The sequence below is a fragment of the Littorina saxatilis genome, linkage group LG11, assembly GCF_037325665.1.
Source record: "Littorina saxatilis isolate snail1 linkage group LG11, US_GU_Lsax_2.0, whole genome shotgun sequence".
NCBI classification, from domain to species: Eukaryota; Metazoa; Mollusca; class Gastropoda; order Littorinimorpha; family Littorinidae; genus Littorina; species Littorina saxatilis.
In genome coordinates this window covers 36200511-36222729 of record NC_090255.1, presented here as the reverse complement: position 1 = coordinate 36222729, position 22219 = coordinate 36200511, and the positions used below count along the sequence as shown (strand labels likewise).

The 22219-nt window shown below is 41.9% G+C and overlaps 1 protein-coding gene across 1 annotated transcript; it reads left to right on the top strand.

The window, feature by feature from the left end:
• Positions 1-10100: 10100 nt before the first annotated feature.
• LOC138979546 (uncharacterized) lies at positions 10101-10646 on the top strand. The gene has a single exon (XM_070352260.1). It carries the CDS (start codon positions 10101-10103, stop codon positions 10644-10646), a length of 546 nt encoding a protein of 181 aa, XP_070208361.1.
• Positions 10647-22219: the final 11573 nt, after the last annotated feature.

The following is a 22219-nucleotide window of genomic DNA, read 5'->3' as shown; positions in this document are numbered from 1 at the left end:
TGATATCACTGTCGAAACAGAACAATAGCAGAAGATATTGTCACACAGTCAGTCAATGTTAGATATATTGCTAATTCTCTGGACATTTTGTATTTACTGTAAAGAAATTACAAAAGTATTTGTCTCAGTTTTGGCTGTTCCATATCCCTCCCTCTGATTATTATTTCTTTTTGTTCATTCACTCTTTTCTTGTACTTTTCAGTATTTAAAAATGTCTTTTCTTTGAAAAAGTCTTTAGTCACTTGCTCAACTAAATTCTGGGATCATTACATTTTCATATATATTTGTTTGTTTTTAAATTTAGGTGTTTTTGTTTTTGAAGTGGGGAAGCAAGAAAGAGGTTGTCGATATCAAAACTGATATCGACGGAAATGTCGTCGATATCACTTTTACAATGAGCTCAGTTTTCCCCAATTGACCAATGGAAATCCACGTAACATATGAAATAGCAATATTGGGTAATATCGCGCGTATTCCGTGGGTACAGTTCTAAGCGCAGGGATTTTTTTTATATTTAAAAAAAAAATTGTTTATGCAATTTATATCGCGCACATATTCAAGGCGCAGGGATTTATTTATGCCGTGTGAGATGGAATTTGTTTTACACAATACATCACGCATTCACATCGGCTAGCAGATCGCAGCCATTTCGGCGCATATCCTACTTTTCACGGCCTATTATTCCAAGTCACACGGGTATTTTGGTGGACATTTTTATCTATGCCTATACAATTTTGCCAGGAAAGACCCTTTTGTCAATCGTGGGATCTTTAACGTGCACACCCCAATGTAGTGTACACGAAGGGAACTCGGTTTTTCGTCTCACCCGAAAGACTAGCACTTGAACCCACCACCTAGGTTAGGAAAGGGGGGAGAAAATTGTTAACGCCCTGACCCAGGGTCGAACTCGCAACCTCTCGCTTCCGAGCGCAAGTGCGTTACCACTCGGCCACCCAGTCCTTGACTTCGGTCCACAGTGGGTTATGCAACACACTGGCGCAGGCAGGTCTCTTTTTAACCTGACCAAAGCTGCGAATGTTAGTCAAATCAAATTTATTGTTTTTTGGGGTCCCGCCAACCACTTTGGGTCACATCATGACCAAAATCACACGAATGTTAGTGACCTGATCGTGACCTAATGAGTAATAAATATAGAATGTGTAAAAATCCCACACAACTACCTAAGGTCGGACCCAAACTACTACAAAGTCACACACAAACACCAATAGTTAGGACACAACTACCTAAGGTCGGACCCAAACTACTACAAAGTCACACACAAACACCAATAGTTAGGACACAACTACCTAAAGTCAGACCCAAACTACTACAAAGTCACACACAAACACCAATAGTTAGGACACACCTACCTAAGGTCGGTCCCATACTACTACAAAGTCACAGACAAACACCAATAGTTAGGACACTGGGCAAGAGTTCACACACAAATACCTATCAGGTCGCACCCAAACTACTAACAATTATACAAGGGCAGGTAAGACATACTATATCCTGAGTTATCTCTCTTGGAAATTATAATGAATTTATTAAAGAGACTATAAACCCCAGCTCTAATTATAGGATCTTAGGGGACTTTTTCTAACTCTAAGCTCTCAAATAACTATCATACATACTAAACAATGTAAGATGGTAGAGCACGTGGCCAAATTAATTTGCGGCGACCAGGGTTCGAACATGCAACCGTATGAATACAAGTCCAAGGCGCTACCACTGCGCCAAGAAGGTCGCCGTACACTGCTTAGTCCATTATGACCGTATTTAAACTGCCACAACTTCTTTATTTTGCATAGGAACAATATTGTTCTTATATCAAATTAGGTATTTGGTTGTAGACCATGGCGCTTTGAGGTAATTGCTTTGGTATGATAAGATAAAGCGCGGCCGGTATAAATAGCCAAATTTCATTTTCATTCAAACAGATACACAAAGAGATGGAGAGAGATACAGAGAGGGAAATGAACAATTTGGGGCGGCTGGTCACAATTTATTGACACCAGGGACCCGTTTTCTGTTATGGAGCAACCAATATTGCCTCCCCAATCCGGGATTCGAACCAGCGCAATGCGCTAACAGACTTCGCTTCTTGTCCCCACTAAGGGAAAGAAAGAGAGATAATAACACAACTTCTGTTTCGACTCAGGCCACATTTCGGGGCTTTACTCCGGGTTCTCCAGTCTGCTCCCCCCTCAAAAATATTCTCAAAAAAATTAATGTTTACTAGGTTGGGTCTGGTGCACTCCAAAGTTGCGAGTTTGCCTTTGCTGAGAGGGCTGCCCAAAATACTGAACTAATTTTCAGTCCCTTTTAAGTATAATTCTCTTTAAATATTGTAATTATTGTATTTAAATTGCATAGATGTAATCTACATACTCTTCTGAATAATTTGATATAAGAACAATCTTGTTCCGATGAAAAATAAAAAAGTTGTGGCAGTTTAAAAACGGTCATTATGGACTAAGCAGTGTACTTGAATAAATTCATTATAATTTCCAAGAGAGATAACTCATGATATAGTATGTCTTGCTACTGACAGTAAGAAAACACGAGTTACCTGCCCTTGTATAATTGTTAGTAGTTTGGGTGGGAACCGTTGGCATTTGGGTGTGAACTCTTGCCCAATGTACTAACTATTGGTGTTTGTGTGTGACTTTGTAGAAGTTTGGGTCCGACCTTAGGTAGTTGTGTGCGACTTTTACACACAAATTCTGCACACAAATGCCAAGGTACCCTTATAACCACCTCTGTGTGTGTGTGTGTGTGTTTGCGGGTGTGTGTGTGTATGCGGGTGTGTGTGTGTGTGTGTGTGTGTATGTGTTTGTATGTGTGTGTGTGCGCCTGTGCGTGTGTGTGTTTGAGACTTAATGGAACATTTATTCATTACCACATTCAGCTAATAGATTCAATGCACATCAGTAGGTGTCTATACAGTTTTGGAACAGGCACAACACACACACACACACATACTCACACACGAAAATTAAATTCACAAAAGCAAGATTCCGGCGTTAAATTTGCAAAAAAAACCATCAGAACAGCAAAAACTGGAAAACAAAATGACTTTCTGCTTGTATGTAAAAGTTGCCAAGAAGTGGATAATAGTTATGCTTTTATGTCGATTTGTGTTTGGTCCCTTTCATTTTTGATACGACGATTTGGGGGGTACCCTTATTTGAGCGGCTGTCACGTGATCTCTTTTCAATACATCTTTGATCCGAAAGGCATGCCAGATAGGCAATAGGACGGCCCTAACTGGCCAAGAAAGTTTAAGTGAATATTAGGGAGCAACATTTCTCGCAATCCTTATTTTGATTAGCTTATCTACCATTATTAATTATAGTGGCTTATACAATTTCTAGAGGAATGAATTTCTTCAAATTACTCACCCGACTGGCGAAGAAAATTGTGTGAAATATGACCATCCCTGGTGTGTGCGTGTGTGTGTGTGTGTGTGTGTCTGTGTGTCGGTGTGTATGGGTGTGTGTGTGTGTGTATGTGTGTGTGTGTGTGTGTGTTTGTGTGTATGTGTGTGTGTGTCTGTGTCTGTGTGTCGGTGTGTGTGTGTGTGTGTGTGTGCGTGAGTGTGTGTGTGTGTGTGTGAGTGTGTATGTGTGATTGAGTGTATGTGTATGTGTGTGTGTGTGTGTGTGTATGTGTGTGTGTGTGTACATGTGTGTCTGTGTGTGTGCGTGTCTGTGTCTGTGTGTCGGTGTGTGTGTGTGTGTGTGTGTGCGCGAGTGTGTGTGTGTGTGTTAGTGTGTATGTGTGTGTGTGTGTGTATGTGTATGTGTGTGTGTATGTGTGTGTGTGTGTACATGTGTGTGTGTGTGTGTGTGTGTGTGGGCATGTGTGTGTGTGTATGTGTATGTGTGTGCGTGCGTGTGTGTGTGTGTGTGTGTGTGTGTGTGTGTGTGTGTGTGTGTGTGTGTGTGTGTGTGTGTGTGTGTGGTGTTTATATACATGTGTGAAGGAATGGGTTTGCAGGATTTGAAATGTAAATTATCTGAAAGGAAACAATCACTCTGAATAATAGAAGTATAAACACTTCCTAACCTTGCTAATGATTTTATGGATCGGAAGATTGCTAACTGCATACGTATTTTTTAATGCAAAAGTTAAAAGTCCAATTTAATATACACAATAACAAGTCGCGTAAGGCGAAAATACAACATTTAGTAAAGCTGTCGAACTCACAGAATAAAACTGAACGCAATGCACATTTTCAGTTGTTGCGGCCCTATGCTCCACAGGGAGTCTACAGGAATAAGTCAAGTCAAGTAAGTCAATGCACATTTTCAGCAAGACCGTATACTCAGCATCGTCAGTCCAACGCTCGGGCAAAGGCAGTGAAATTGACAAGAAGAGCGGGGTAGTAGTTGCGCTGAGAAGGATAGCACGCTTTTCTGTACCTCTCTTCGTTTTAACTTTCTGAGCGTGTTTTTAATCCAAAAAAATCATATATATATATATGTTTTTTTGAATCAGGAACCAACAAGGAATAGGATGAAAGTGTTTTTAAATTGATTTCGAAAATTTAATTATGATCATAATTTTCATATTTTTAATTTTCAGAGCTTGTTTTTAATCCAAATATAACATATTTATATGTTTTTGGAATTAGAAAATGATAAAAAATAAGATGAACGTAAATGTGGATCGTTTTATTTTTTATTTTTTTATTTTTTACAATTTTTAGATTTTTAATGACCAAAGTCATACATTAATTTTTAAGCCACCAAGCTGAAATGCAATAGCGAAGTCCGGCCTTCATCGAAGATTGCTTGGCCAAAATTTCAATCAATTTGATTGAAAAATGAGGGTGTGACAGTGCCGCCTCAACTTTTACAAAAAGCCGGATATGACGTCATCAAAGGTATTTATCGAAAAAAATCAAACAAATCCGGGGATATCATTCCCAGGAACTCTCATGTCAAATTTCATAAAGATAGGTCCAGTAGTTTGGTCTGAATCGCTCTACACACACACGCGCACACACACACACTCACACACACACACACACACGCACGCACGCACACACACACACACACACACACACACACATACACACACACGCACACACCTCAATACAAACAAACAAATACAAAAAGCGTCCTCAACAAACAATCTAAAGCAAAAAAGAAGAATCAACAACAAAACAACAAAATCCTAAAGGGCAACGAGAGAGAGAGAGAGAGAGAGAGAGAGAGAGAGAGAGAGAGAGAGAGAGAGAGAGAGAGAGAGAGAGAGAGAGAGAGAATTTATTTTCGGTCACTAAACTAAAGACCTTTACTTTAATTCGAATAGAGGGTAACAACTCTGACACGCACCTTTCCAGAGTAAGTGCGTTCTGCAAGAACAGCTTCCTAAAATAGCTGTTCACACACACACACACACACACACACACACACACACACTCACACATTCACACATTCACACACACATACACACACGGCCTCACACACATACACACACGGCCTCACACACACACACACACACACACAAACACACACTCACACGCACACGCACACGCACTCGCACAATCACACAATTACACAATCACACAATTACAATCAAGTGTTAAAACTATGAACGGTCTTTTTTTCTCAAAATTTCACGTTCTAGTTTTGTTTTCATCAATCAATCAATCAATCAATATGAGGCTTATATCGCGCGTATTACGTGGGTACAGTTCTAAGCGCAGGGATTTATTTATTTTTATTTTTTATTTTTATTTTATGCAATTTATATCGCGCACATATTCAAGGCGCAGGGATTTATTTATGCCGTGTGAGATGGAATTATTTTACACAATACATCACGCATTCACATATTTTCCGGTCATACGTTTTATGATACAATTACTTTAGGCAAGACCGGCACGGTTGGCCTAGTGGTAAGGCGTCCGCCCCGTGATCGGGAGGTCGTGGGTTCGAGCCCCGGCCGGATCATACCAAAGACTTTAAAATTGGCAATCTAGTGGCTGCTCCGCCTGGCATCTGGCATTATGGGGTTAGTGCTAGGACTGGTTGGTCCGGTGTCAGAATAATGTGACTGGGTGAGACATGAAGCCTGTGCTGCGACTTCTGTCTTGTGTGTGGCGCACGTTATATGTTACACACACACGCACTCGCACAATCGCACAATCACACAATTACACAATCACACAATTACAATCAACGGTCTTTTTTTCTCAAAATTTCACGTTCTAGTTTTGTTTTCATCAATGTCTTACATATTTTCCGGTCATACGTTTTATGATACAATTACTTTAGGCAAGCAAAGAATGAAATACAAAGAATAATTGTTTGTTTGTTTGTTCCTTAGTTTTTGGGGTTTTGTTACATTCAATTTTGCTTTCCCTTTTTGTGTCGCTTTCTTTCGTATTTTCTGTCTTCGTTTGTTTGCAAATTTTGTTTGTTTTTATTAATGCTTCACATTTTATTACTTCTTCTCGTTCAAATGCTTCGTTTCTCTTATTTCGATTATGCATTGTTTGTTACAATTCTTACATATATGTGCCAGATGTAGAAATGTTTTTTGCTGAAGGCAAACATGTTTCTGATTCATTCCAGCTTTACGAACTAAGCAGGCGGTCACGGTTTTAGCCTGCGGACAAAACGGTAAAGTTCATGAACGGATCCTTAGCGAATGATTTAACACATAATGGCCGTACGTAAATGATTTAGCACACGATGCAGGGCTAGGAACAAGGTCTGATCCAGAGTGGATGGGATTAGGAAAGTGACCGCATCGTTAAATCGTGTGCATGTTGCAAGGATCACTTGCAGCATCAGAACAAATCCTGGCATCTTGGTTTGACTAGAATTGTTGTTATTTGAAGATTGTAAGCCTTGCATGCTGTGCTAACTTCGTGTATACATACTATTTCCTGTCGCCTCGGATCGCTTCTCCGAATATTTTTTACGTCGTGTACCATGCAAATACACCGTTTTTCTATTCCAAGTCATTTGACCACAATGGTTGTGTCACAATGGTTGTGTCACTACATTTGACCACAACATTCTTGAAACAAAACAAAATGTGTGTTTTAAAATGTGGTGTGTATTTGCTTCAATGTATGTAGAATAATAATATATGATCAAAGAGAAACACGGTGCGTTGTCATGGCACACAACGTAGCTCCTAGCCTTAACATAAGCCAACTCGCCGACAAGGCTTACAACCAAGATCGTCTGTGAACCAGGCACAATACGAAAAAGAACAACACTAATGGTAGACCCACACACTTATCCTGATTGTTTCGTAGCCTAACTTCTCATAACTCCGCCAGCGGTTCCCACAAAACCTTGGCGGAACGCTTTACCACTTAAGGGCCGGCAAGGTTTTAACTCCCCTGTCCCCTGTTAGTCCTGGTGGTGGAAGGGGTGGAAGGAGGGTAGCGCGACATTTGTTTGCGCGAGATCACATTTTGGCATTATCCCTTCGCCTGCATCCCATTTTCGCGTACGAGATTATTACTGGAAGCGAAAATTTGGGGAGTAAACATTTCGTGGAGGGAGTAATTTGTTCGTACCTTGGGGAGTTCTTTTCTCGTACGACAGGTGTACTCGGAGTAAGAATTGTGTACGAAATTTGTACTCCGGAGTCAATTTTTTGTGGAATAAAAATGTCGTGTTACACCGGTCCTCGCTGCTAACTTTGGGCCTCAAGGCTAAGGGGCTCAGTGGAGATTATTGCGCTTGCAGTGAACGGACATCTGCATGCATTTTATAATGTACAAATCTTAAATTAAATGAGGCAGAGCGCTGTATAGAGATCTGAGAAACAAAGGGAAGTAAACGCTCCAAATGCAAACGTACGACATGTGTAGTGTAGCAGGACTGGGTGGCCGAGTGGTAACGCACTTGCGCTCGGAAGCGAGAGGTTGCGAGTTCGACCCTGGGTCAGGGCGTTAGCAAGTTTCTCCCCCCTTTCCTAACCTAGGTGGTGGGTTCAAGTGCTAGTCTTTCGGATGAGACAAAAAAACCGAGGTCCCTTCGTGTACACTACATTGGGGTGTGCACGTTAAAGATCCCACGATTGACAAAAGGGTCTTTCCTGGCAAAATTGTATGGGCATAGATAAAAATGTCCACCAAAATACCCGTGTGACTTGGAATAATAGGCCGTGAAAAGTAGGATATGCGCCGAAATGGCTGCGATCTGCTGGCCGATGTGAATGCGTGATGTATTGTGTAAAACAATTCCATCTCACACGGCATAAATAAATCCCTGCGCCTTGAATATGTGCGCGATATAAATTGCATACAAAAAAAAAATCCCTGCGCTTAGAACCGTTCCCACGGAATACGCGCGATATCAGCCTCATATTGATTGATTGATAGTAGAGTAAGTGATAGTTATTCGGAACCTTTCTCCTGGCACCTTAAAACTAATGAGGCAGAGCGCTGTTTAGAGATCTGAGAAACAAAGGGAAGTAAGCGCTCCAAATGCAAACGACATGAGTAATAGAGTAGGTGATAGTTATTCGGAACCATTCTCCTGGCACCTGAGCGAATAACAAGCATTGACATGAACAAGCGACTTTCATCCTCAAATGATGAATTTTGGCATACTGCCCCTACCTGTCTCAAGATAGACCAGTTCGTTCTTGAGAGGTTGGTTAGGTTTGTTTGTTTGTTTGCTTAACGCCCAGCCGACCACGAAGGGCCATATCAGGGCGGCGCTGCTTTGACATATAACGTGCGCCACACACAAGACAGAAGTCGCAGCACAGGCTGCATGTCTCACCCAGTCACATTATTCTGACACCGGACCAACCAGTCCTAGCACTAACCCCATAATGCCAGACGCCAGGCGGAGCAGCCACTAGATTGTCAATTTTAAAGTCTTAGGTATGACCCGGCCGGGGTTCGAACCCACGACCTCCCGATCACGGGGCGGACGCCTTACCACCAGGCCAACCGTGCCGGTACCTGTCTCAAGATAGACCAGTTCGTTCTTGAGAGGTTGGTTAGTAGGCTGGGAAGCGTTTGGATGTGTGCGAAGTAATTGCTATAAAATTCATTTTAGGTGCAGTTGATTCATTTCAGTGTGCCTGCACACATCTAATCGAGTTGGCCGGAAAAAAACCATGCGATGAGTCCGAAATATCGTACATTTTATTTTAGTTTTCGGAGCGACAGTTTTTCACAAGCTACCCAAGGAAACTATTCAATAACATCACACGATAGCTTAATCAGCATGGCGTAAGCAGTTTATTGGTCTCATCTATGTATAGATATATTTGTTTGTTTCCCAGGGGCGCATTTCACTGCTCGCATTATAATGATTGTTAGGCGATTGCAGATTCAGTCTTTGTCTATGTGCCTTGTGAAATTATGTCCATTGAGAACAACGTGGATCGTGCATGTGACTGTTAGGTAATAAGTTTTTTTCCATGTTCAGCTTCACCTACTTACGTTGCGTTTATTTATTACACCCCCGGTATAGGGGTGTGTATAGGATTCGGTCGATGTGTTTGTTTGTTTGTTTGTGTGTTTGTGTGTTTGTGTTCGCATATAGATCTCAAGAATGAACGGACCGATCGTCACCAAACTTGGTGAACAGGTTCTATACATTCCTGAGACGGTCCTTACAAAAATTGGGACCAGTCAAACACACGGTTAGGGAGTTATTGGTGGATTAAGATTCTACAAGGACTTATAGAGGGACATATTAATGGTCAAAGGGAAATAACCTTCTCAGTTGGTGGCAATGAGAATGGTCAGGACGGGGGTGTTTTTCCTACCTCGGAGGAATTTCTTGTTAATCTGTGCATTTGTTAGTGGATACGTACATGTATTTCTTTCAAGGTTACCTAACATTATATCAGTGCAATAGGACAAGCAATCATTCAGCTCAGAAGGCCAAACACTGTTATTGCACCATTGCAGTTTGCACTTGGCGTGCAAATGCACCGATCATTCGGTTCACGGTTTCTGATCGATACCCTCAGCCACCTTGGCTGTAGCTGTTCTTACACAGAGGTACGGAAATTTGAACTGAATGCTGCCCAATCATATGGCATTGATCTCCCACCTACTACTGTGTATGCCTGCCTGTGCAGAAATCCCCGACGCAATGCAGTCTGTCACAGACGTTGCATTCCATTCTAGCGAGCAACAAACGCAGCACAAAGAGTTGAGCGTGGCAAGGCAGAAGCGAGATCACACAGACATTCAGCTGATCTTGAGATATCTGCTTGATAGGAACCCTTTCACTGTGGATACAGCCCTCCGATCCATTTCAAGCGGAAAAGAAGCTGAAGCTACTGTGAATGCAGAACAAGCAAAAGGCGTAGGAAACAAGATTCTGAGCAGCATGATCGGAAATAATGTTGTGGATTTCACCTTTAAAAAGAAGGATCAAGCTGTAACCATGGCTCTGAAAGCCAAGTCGTCCAATCTGCACGATGATCTAGTACATGTTCACTCCATGCTGTTGTTCCAGAGACTAGTGACAACTGTGAAGAACACCAACGGATGTCTTGAGGACGCCTTTGCCTTTGAGATGTGCAGTGTCCCAGCATCGCTGTTTGATTCGGGTGGTCTGCCAAGACAAGGTACCAAGGCTGCACTGGCAACTTATCTGGACTTCAACAAAGCAGGTAAATGGTGTTATTCCTGATGATGTAACATATGTCATCGATGGTGGCTTGCTGTTGCACCTTCTGCCCTGGTGCCGTGGTTCAACATACAACCAGCTTACTCCGAGTTACGCAGACTTTCTCATTCGTCATTTTGGCAAAGGAACTGTTGTTTTTGATGGATACAGCTGCGGACCTACCACCAAAGATGCAGCCCATTTGCGAAGAACAAGCAGAGCCAATACAGCATGTGCCATCACTTTTAAGGGTGACATGGTCCTGTGCGAACCAAAGGAGCGCTTCCTGACGAATCCAAACAACAAACAGCGGTTCATCAACCTCCTTAGTTCCCGTTTTTCACAGCACGGCTTTGACACTGTCCATACAACTGCTGATGCTGATAGGCTCGTCGTAAAGACTTCTCTGGAATTGGCAAGGAAGGGAAACGTGATTCTGGTTGGCGAGGACACCGATCCGCTCATCCTTCTGTCGTACCATCTTACGCCAGATCACTGCCCCGTCTTCTTCACATCAGTGAGATCATCGACAGCAAAATTAGCTGCAAAAGTGTGGGACATCAGAAAAGTCCACACTGTTCTTGGATCTCAAGTTTGTGAGAACATCCTGTTTGCGCACGCCTTTGGTGGATGCGATACAATTAGCAGTCCATTCGGGATTGGAAAACCAATGTGTTTAACGAAATTGACCCAGTCAACAGTGTTCGTGCAGCAGGCCCATGTCTTCAGCGCCAGTCCTTGCAGAGACACTTGTGACAGGGGAGGCTACCGCTCCTTTCACAGCAGACTCTGCACCCGAGTTGTTGGCCTTTAAAAGTCAACACCGGTGTATTGTAGAATTCTGTTTGTGATGGGGTCTGGTGGTTTCCGATTGTCTGTATGTTTGCATAACAGTTTTTATGGGGCTAAGAAATTAGCCCTAACATTTTCAATCCTGTTTGATTGCACTTCGCCTCCCGAGGTGATCGTAGTGTTTCGGCACTCGGTTACATCTGGTGCTTGCGAGCCGGGATGGGACTCGGCATGATATCTTCAGGTAATGGCATAATATGACCACTGAACATTTTCGTGCTGTTCCCATTCTGCGAACTTGGGATGGACAGTGGTCCCCCGGTTCGGAACTTCGGGACGAAGTTCATTCAAACGGGGGCGATTGTGACAGGGGAGGCTTCCGCTCCTTTCACAGCAGACTCTGCACCCGAGTTGATGGCCTTTAAAAGTCAACACCGGTGTATTGTAGAATTCTGTTTGTGATGGGATCTGGTGGTTTCCGATTGTCTGTATGTTCATGGAAACCTTCGGGTTTGCATAACAGTTTTTATAGGGCTAAGAAATTAGCTCCAACATTTTCAATCCTGTTTGATTGCACTTCGCCTCCCGAGGTGATCGTAGTGTTTCGGCACTCGGTTACACACTGATGAGCTGATAGGAGCAGGAGAAAGGGCCTTTGTAGAACTCTATGGGGGGAAGGAAAGAGACACTTTGAACTTCCTCCGCTACATCAAGTACATGCAGAAAGTCTCTACATGTACCTCATCGTTTCAGCCCTGCAAACTCCCACCTACATCAGCAGCAGCTAAATTCCATTCCATGAGAACATACTTCCAGGTGCAAGAATGGATGCACTTGCATCAAGAACAGTTCCTCCTGGATCCGATGGACTGGGGATGGGAGATTGTTCAAGGCGCCATGCTTCCTATTCTCATTGACATTGCTGCTGCTTCTGGTGATCTACTCGATGTCATCCGATGCAATTGCAAGACAGAGTGTCGAACAGCAAGATGTTCATGCCGAAAACACGGCCTCGTGTGTACGTCTGGCTGTAGAGAGTGCAGAGGGGAGAGCTGTGCCAACACTGTGACCGAGGTTGCCTGTGTTGGTACATCAGACGATGAAGACGGGCTTTAGCGTAAGTACGAGGTCATGTTGAATAGAGTGTGCGTGTGCATGTTCACATGTGTAATGCAACAGTAACGGGTAAAGGAGGGAGAATATCAGCACAGTAATTGTCAACTCACATACCTGTCAAACGCGACTCGGGAGACGCGCCCTGTGAAACCACACCAAATGCGCTAGATTTGAGCTTCGGCTACGTTATTTCGCGCTAAATAAATGCAATTGAACCTATTTATCAACTGAATGTGCTTTTCTTACATACTATATGAGTGACATATGGCACATCCCTTAAAATAAGACATGTTATAGACGTGAGAGGTGAGGGACGGAGCATATTCGGAATACCGTTATTGCGCAGTTGTCATCATTCTTTAAAAGCTTCAAAAATATAGTTCGCATGGGAAAACGTTGGCCAACTCGGTTTTACCTGATCAATGGATGCATGTAGAGTACAAAAAGGGTGAAATAAATTTTATAGCAATTTGTTCACACAGGAGGTGAAATCTGATGAAATCTGCCTAGCCTATAGGTTGGTTATTATCCCAGCGAAGCTGGAGGTATCCCACATACTGTAATCGACTTGAGAAATTTTCACACCGATAATACATGATAAAGAAGGATTCTTTGTGCCCGGCTACGTGCTACAGTTGGAGATGGAAGTTCACCAAAAATTGGGACCATACTAACAAAAATACGGTGGGTGCAATAGTCGCCCCCATTTTTTCAGCAAACGCCACCCAAGGCCGCTTTGGACGGGTAGAAATTATGTACTTTCCAAGTCTATTTGTGTGTGGTTGTTCAAGACTATGGATGAAGCTCGCGTGAGAAGATTACGTCACGGTCAAAAGTCTTTGACGTCAATTATTGCATCATGACGTCATGCCTCCCTGTAGTCTTTCTCGCGCAGTGTGTGTGTTTGTGTTCATTTTGAGCACATGTGTTTAGTGTTACTGTGTGTGTGTGTGTGTGTGTGTGTGTGTGTGTGTGTGTGTGTGTGTGTGTGTGTGTATGTGTGTGTGTGTGTGTGTGCGTGCGCACGCGTGCATGAGTCTGTACTCGTATGTGTGTGGTGTGTGTGTGTGTGTGTGTGCGCGCACGCGTGCATGAGTGTGTGTGTGTGTGAGTGTGTGTGTGGGCATAAGTGTATGTGTGTGCGTGTATGTGTGTTTGTAAAGGTGTGTATGTCCGTCTGTCCATATGTGCGTATGGGTGTGTGTTTTGTGTGTATGCAGTTTTTGTGAGAGAGTGAGTGAGTGCGTGTGAGTGAGTGTGTGTGTGTGTGTGTGTGTGACGTGTGTGTGTGTGTGTGTGTGCGTGCGTATGTACAGTGTGTGTGTGTGTGTGGGGGGGTGTGTGTGTCTGTTTGTATAAGAGGGAAAGAGAGAGAGTGGGTGGGTGAATAGAATAGAATAGAATAGAATAGAATAATGTTTATTGTCATGAACCAGTAAAGTTATTGACACAACAAACAACAAATAATAATAATGCATTATACAATGCTAAAACAATCCGTAACAAATTTGCCAAGACGAACTTGAACTTCGTCTTCTAAAAATAAGTTACTTGGATTTTTGTTAGCATATTTCATATTGATATGTGAAGCATCTTCTTTAAATTCATGATAAATTCATGGGTGTGCCTGTGCGTAAGTGTATGTGTGTGTGTATGTGTGTTTGTTTGCAAAGGTGTTTATGTCCGTTTTTCTATATGTGCGTATGGGGGTGTGTTTTGTGTGTATGAAGTGTGTGTGAGAGAGTGAGTGAGTGCGTGTGAGTGAGTGTGTATGTGTGTACGTGTGTAACTTGGGGGAGGGGGGTGTGCGTGTGTGTGTGTGTGTGTGTGTGTGTGTGCGTGTGTGTGTGTGTGTGTGTGTGTGTGTGTGTGTGTGTTTGAGAGAGAGAAAGAGAGAGAGTAAGAGAGAAGTTTGTCTTTCGCTGGGGTATGCAGTGCCTTGGCGTTGCACATCTACTTAATTTTATATTGTCTCTTCAGCTGATATTGCTATTCGAGACCGATGCAAGTTTTTTTTTCTCAGTTCACGTGGCAAGCTCCATGCTTAAAACTATTTACAACACGGTCTATCACCGTAAAAAGAAGGTTCTAAAACTTCGTTAATTTCGCATTTGTTACTTCAAATATTGTTACAAAAATCTTGATCTCCTTCTTTGGAGGTACCACTCGACTAGTCAGTCATTCACTTACGCACTAAGTAGGTCCATCTTCTATATATATATATACGGCTTGTGTCTGTCTGTGTGTCTGTCCGCGATGCACGGCCAAAGTTCTCGATGGATCTGCTTCAAATTTGGTGGGCATATTCAGGTAGACCCCAAAACCAACCTTATCGATGAGAATTTTCAACACGTGCTCTCAGCGCGCAGCGCTGAACCGATTTTGGTTTTTCTGTAGATCCACTACATCCATTCCCAGTAACTCTTCCTTATCTTCTCCAGTGTTTTGTTTTGCGCGTTTATCTCCCTTCCTTCGTGTGGCGTCAATCCATATTCCCGTTACTACGTTACTATTTTTAGAAGGTCACTGCACGTTACTATTTTTAGATCTCCCTTCCTTCGTGCGCCGGCGAAGCCGGCGTACACCCGGCTCGCAGCCTGGTATTCGGCTCTACTTCTTCCCGGCGAAGCCGGTACCCGGCGAAGCGGGTAATCATCTAGTTCAGATATATTTGTTTAACTTGCCAATCGGGATTAAATAATTATTGTTCGCGCATGAATCTAAATAAAAACTCATTCAATTCAGTAAGCAGAAAAAGCTGCTCTTGGGAGATTCAAGAGGTCACGAACTGCCAACCTATTTATAGTTAGCTTTGGGCAGTCAGGTTAGGGTTAGATAATCCTAAATATCCAGATTAATTTTTGACCAACTTACCTGGTTGCATGTATGCACTAGAGCTCCAGCTAAAATCGTGCATGCTTTTGCGAATACAATGTGCACGTATACATAATTGTCCCACATTATTTCTTAGCGGCGTTAGGCTGAGGATGAAGAATCATGTTAGTTCAAGATAGAAGTCCATGTGCCACTTCTGCCGAGGTTTTTTTTCTCTCCCATTTGCTTGGTTGGTTTCGGTGCGAGGCAGTCAGGGAGTTTCTTCATTGGTCCGATATTTTGTAAGTTTCGTGTTAAAGTCATTAAATTGTCAGTGATGCGCTTTTACTAAAACACACACACAAAACAAAACAATGACCAAGTGACAGTAAAAAAACGAAGCACACGAGCAACAACAAAATTGTTTTATCGTAATAAGGACCTACAAACACACACACACACACACACACACACACACACACACACACACACACACACACACACACAAACATACACACACACACACACACACACACACACACACACACACACACACACATGCGCGCATGCACACAGAGGAGTGGAAAGATAGAGTAAGATCATTTGAAAGGTCTGTTTACAAAGAATTGAAGAAGATGTTTTGGCTGAAAACAAAAATTGGCAGACATCTCACAACATCAGCGGACATCACTAACATTACATCCTGTGCGCTGTGCATATTACACGAAAGGAGTAGACTCTGTGCCAAAAGCTATTTCGTCTATTCCAGCTCCAACACTTTGCAACGGCGAAGTCACATTGTGGTCATTGTCCCCTAAGGAATATAGCGATAAGCTTACGTTTCACAAGGTGTTAGTCTCCCTTGAAACTCTTTCGCGTGGAGGCAGGAACAGATGATCGGTTGTGCAAAAATGGGCGACGGAATAATGACTCTTGATTGAGAACATCTGTCATGGCCGGAACACCAAAGGAAAAAGCTTTCTGTGCAAAGCAAGGTGATAACGAAATCAGCTTGGACAGGTCGGACACCTAAGGTTCTCCTCCGAAAAATTCCATCGACCGCTGTCATGGCGTAACTTAGTCAGTGATTAGCGAAAGAACGAGACTTCTTGACGACCCATTTGTTTTGCAGGCAAAAAGGACAAATTAGCATTGCACGAATTGTTTGTTGGTTATTATTTGTTATCGCCTCTTCATCTGATATATTGCAGCATTGCAAGAATAGTGAAAATGATGGAATACATGCGCGCAGACATGCATAGCTTCAAGTTTTAACTTTTGTGAATGCTAATTAACATTGACGATACATGTATCTAGCTTCTTTTTGTGTAAGCGATCATGTGTACGACGGACGCATTAAACAAGTCGCGTAAGGCGAAATTACTACATAATTATAGTCAAGCTGTCGAACTCACAGAATGATAACGTTTACCTAGTGCTTCCCGGGATCCGTTTTATTTTTTTTAGGGTAAATGCGTCCCGGGACCCCTTCCTAATTTATAGTACGTGTTTTCGGCTTCTAGTGCATATACGATGCAGGGAAGCGCACCTTCGGGAGCCCTGTCTATAATTTAAACGTTTGGTTTAAACAAAACTTTATTCAATTTTAATCATGACAAGAACAATGCATGGATGATTACATACTCAAGCATATAATGCTTATTTTAAGCAATCATAATAATTACAAAACAAAGGTTAGCATGATGGCGGAATAAGTACATTAGCTCCTTTCAGGAAACGAAAAACAAAACAAAAGACAAAACAGATACACAAACAAGCAGAAAATGGGAAGGGGTTGGTGATACAGGAGGTGGGGAAAGGGCAGCTAGCTAGTAGCTAGCTTAATTAAGGGAAAAAGAAGAAGAAAAAGAAGACTTGGAGCGCCAATATTTGAGGGGATTTTTTCAATTGTAATAAGTGCACATAAGACACTCGCACAAAGTTAATGCATATTGTGATCAGAGGAAAAGTCACTACATTGCGCATAAATCGAGACATAATTGATAAGTCGAAAAACAACAAAAGAACATGAGAGAGGTTATGGGGAAAAATTTGTCAGGCAGCATGTCGCATGACAGTGTCTAATAAATGTAATGAAGGAAGTATAGAGGCTCATTTACGGAACCTGCCCGTCTGTCTAATATAGTCCTGTACAGTTATGAATATGGTCTGGTTGACATTTCGTGAATATTGCGGGATGCCTTTCAATAATATTTCGATATACTTATAATCATTTGTCAAATTATCAATGGACAATAATCTTATATCTCTATACAAGGGACAATGCAATAAGTAATGTTCAGCAGTCTCGCTGGGATAACCACACTCGCATTGAGAGCAATCCTTAAGGTGCCGCTTACATAAATCAAAATTCAAATCACTCATACCAATACGTAATCTGCAATGATGTACTTGTTCGAATCTTTCTCCAAAATAATAATGGCATGGTACTTTAAAATCAGCATTTAACAAATAATTTTTGAACTCGCTCAAGGAGGTGGTCATTTTAACGTTATCTGGTAAGGTGTTCCATAGTACAGTCGTTTTGGGGATAAAAGAGTTGCGAAATAATTCGGTTCTATGAGGAGGAACATATCTTTCTAATGGTCTTCGTCTATGATACGGATTAATGTCAACTACAAGAGGGGGCAATACATTTACTAAGTACTGGGGGCATTTGTTATGTATCATCTTATGAAAAACAATTAATTTATGTCTTTTCCTTCGTTCTTCAAGGCTACATAGCCCACTTTCCTCATACAGCTTTGCATGGCTAGTGCCCTTAACTCCACCTATTATAATTGGTAGGGCTTCTAAGTGTAATTTTTCTAATGCATCTGCCATTATCTTAGTGCAATTATCCCAAACAACATCTGCATAGTCGAAATGGGGTAAAATAAAAGACTTGTACATTATTTCCAAACTTTTTTGACTTAATCTATATTTATAAAATCGTAAACAATTAATCAGTAAATTCGCTTTTTTAACTATACTTTGGATGTGGGCATCCCACTTGCAGGTGCTCTGTAAAATCACTCCAAGGTGTTTATGTTGATCTACTTTTTCTAAAAAGACATTGTTGAAAAACAAGGGTTGAGGGGGGATTAAATCACGTTGAATATTTAACAATTCAGTCTTAGTCTCGTTAAATTTAACTTTCCATTTATTGGCCCATGCACTAATTTTATCAAGATCTTGATTTAATATATTGGTTCGTCTGTCTACATCTTCTAATGCAAGATACATGCTTGTGTCGTCAGCAAACAACTTAATTCCGGATTCAATATTCTTTACAATATCATTAATATAAACCAGAAATAAGAGCGGGCCTAGCACGGATCCTTGTGGAACACCGGCAGGAATCTTTTTAACATTAGACTGTGTTCCCTTTATTACAACAACTTGCTTGCGGTCTGTTAAATAATCACAGAACCATAATAATAACCGACCTCTAATACCCACTGCTTCTAACTTGGCCAAAAGGCCCTTGTGCCACACTCTATCGAACGCTTTCGACACATCAAAAAATACAGCTTGGGTCGTAATGCCTCTGTCATGACAGGAACAAAAGTCATTGTAAATCGAAATCAATTGGAATACACATGAATCATCTGGCAAAAAACCAGACTGCTGTGGAATGAGTATGTGATTTGCCTTTAAAAAATCAAAAACATGTACATAAACACATCTTTCTAACACCTTACCAACACAACTCAGTAATGATATAGGACGGTAATTATTACACAATTCTGCTGGACCTTTTTTATATACTGGAGTAACATGGGCTAGTTTCCACGAGGCAGGAAATTTTCCTTCAACTAAACTTCTATTAAATATTTTTAAAAGGGGTTCTGATACAACATCCACAGAAGCAATTAATAATCGGTTATGAATTAAATCGGGACCTGCAGCTTTCGTCTTCTTTAAATTTATAATGACATCTTTTACTTCATTAACTGACAAGACTAAATTATTCATAAAACAATCAGAAATTTGGATTTCGGGAGGTTCATCGTCTGGATTCTCAATGGACGAATTCTGAATAAACTGATCATTAAAAATATTAGCTTTATCGTGGTTTAAATAATGTATTTGACCTTCTGAGTGGATTGGTGGAAGTTCCTCAGTTTTCATACCCTTCTTATTCATAAAGGATTTAACTAATTTCCACCATTGTTTAGTTCCGAATTTTGAAGGGTCTGAGATCTTAGTATCCAAATTGGAATAATACTCAATAATTCTTTCTCTTTTCTTTCGTGTCAATGAATTACGTGTCTGTCGATACAACAACCAATCTTCGGGTAAATCGGTTAATCTCGCTTTAGTGTGTATCTGATCGCGTGCATCAATTAAATCTAAGATGTCAGATGTTACCCATTCCTTGTCCTCCGATCGAACTGTTACAGTCTTAACCGGCATATTCTCTTTAAACGTTTCGAGTAATGTTGAACTTTCGCGTTGTAAATTGAAAGTTCACAAAAACGCCAGTGGGTCGCGAGCTATGAATTTACAACGCTGAAGTTCAACATTACCTTGTTGCAATGTTGCCTTGCTTTGCCAACCATACCTGACTGCGGTTACCAGTCCAGCAATCGAGCTGCTCTCAGCCCGTTCCCTGAGCATGCCTCACCTCTCACTTTCCATCCCACACTACTTCCGGTGTGCCGCCGTGACGTAACATCTGTACTGTCGTCTGCTTCACTCCACGTTGGCGCTACCCACACAACCGCTGGTGCACTGGCACACGACATTTGGGCCGCCATTGTGGATTGGCGCGTGAGGATTGGAAGGGAGACAATTTGTTGTCGTTCGGGTGGCTTACCGCCCGCTGCCCTGGCTCTGTAGCAAAGACAATGGAACCCTTATTTTAAGACTTGAAGAAAATCTGAGAAAACCAAGTTTTAAAGGAAGGGAGACAAACTGGAGTTAAATGTTTGTTTGTTTGTTTGTTTGTTTGCTTAACGCCCAGCCGACCACGAAGGGCCATATCAGGGCAGTGCTGCTTTGACATATAACGTGCGCCACACACAAGACAGAAGTCGCAGCACAGGCTTCATGTCTCACCCAGTCACATTATTCTGACACCGGACCAACCAGTCCTAGCACTAACCCCATAATGCCAGACGCCAGGCGGAGCAGCCACTAGATTGCCAATTTTAAAGTCTTAGGTATGACCCGGCCGGGATTCGAACCCACGACCTCCCGATCACTGGGCGGACGCCTTACCACTAGGCCAACCGTGTCGGTTGGAGTTAAATGTATACAAGTTATAAGCAGAACATCTAAAAAAAAGTAGGGTCTTTAGATGGGGAAGTCTTAACATTAGGGGGTCGTAAAAGGGGGTTCCACTGTCATGGTAAATTTAGTTTGTGTGTTTTCCGGTGTTTGGTCCCTCGAGTGGTCTGACTTTTGTTGTCGAGGATAAAACAAGTGCGCAAAACGAACGGGTCAAACCTTTCCCCTGGAGCGGCAGTTCGTGCGCGTGCGCGGAACGGCTACGTGACGGCACGTGGTCTGTAGAGATTTGCATAACCTAAGTGGATTGTGGGGAGTACGAGAGCGCGTGAATTATTGTTTTAGTGACCTCCGCCTGTCGATGTGCGATGAATTCAGGCTGCTTGGGGGTGTTAGTAGCCTGGCTGCTTATATAATCTGTGTGACTATTTAACGTTCCTTGTTCGTTTATTTCAAAAGCATATCCACTCAATGCCACCCGAAAATCGATGATAAAACATGACGAGGAAAGTTTCAGTTTACAACTCCAATACAAGCTTTCTTAGTTCAAGTCGGTGTGAATGTTTAGCCCTTCTTGTTTGCTTATTCTAAAAGCATATGCATTCACTGTCATTCAAAAGTCAGTTTTAGTTTACAGATACAGTACAGTTTTCTACAGGGTATTTTTGAATAACCAGTTTATTGTAAAAGCATATCTATTCATAGATCGTCGAGAAGTAGCTAAGTTTCAGTTTACAGATGCGGTGCACTTTTGCTGTTGTATTTTTTAATAACCAGTTTATTCCGAAAGCAAATTCATTGACTGCCATTCATAGATCAAAGAAAAGTAGCTAACTTTCAGTATGCAAATGCAATACAATTTTAATATTTTTGATGTTGTTGAAATTACCCGTTGATTACCAGTTTATTTCAAAAGCATATTCATTCAGTGCCATTGATAGATCGACGAAAAGTAGCAACGTTTCAGTTTTTACACACACACACACACACACACACACACACACACACACACACACACACACACACACATACACACACACAAACACACACATACACACACACACACACACACACACTCGCACACACACACACACACACACACACACACACACACACACACGTTACGTTTAAATGTATAAATGCTTCATATCTTCTGCCGTGGTTATTAACTTAACCCCAACAAAGCTTTTAAACTGAAATTTTCTAACTGAAATTTTCTACCACGCCCAGTAGTGGCATTTGTTTTTGATTTCCTTAAACCCTATCCCCTTGAACCAGCAGCAGAAGATTGATAGCTTAAAGGCACAGTAAGCCTCCCGTAAACCATCACAGATACGGTCAGGCTTTTACACACAGTACAAACACCCTTTCATTTAAACACTCACCGCTTGAGAACATCCTAGGTGCCCTCCGTAAAGAGCGAACAATTTTCAAAGAATTTATTTTTGCGTGGTTTATCTTACCCCTGAGCCATCGTGAACCCGTGTGATCCAGTTTCCCTTTTCCACAATGTAATCGTCAGTTAGTAATTAGAATGCGACTCGATGTGAGCTTATCTGCAATAGCACGTTTTTATGCACGAAACAAACGGCTGTGGTTCACAAGAACTCTAGCGATGGCTTTTGACTGTTGAGAGGAAC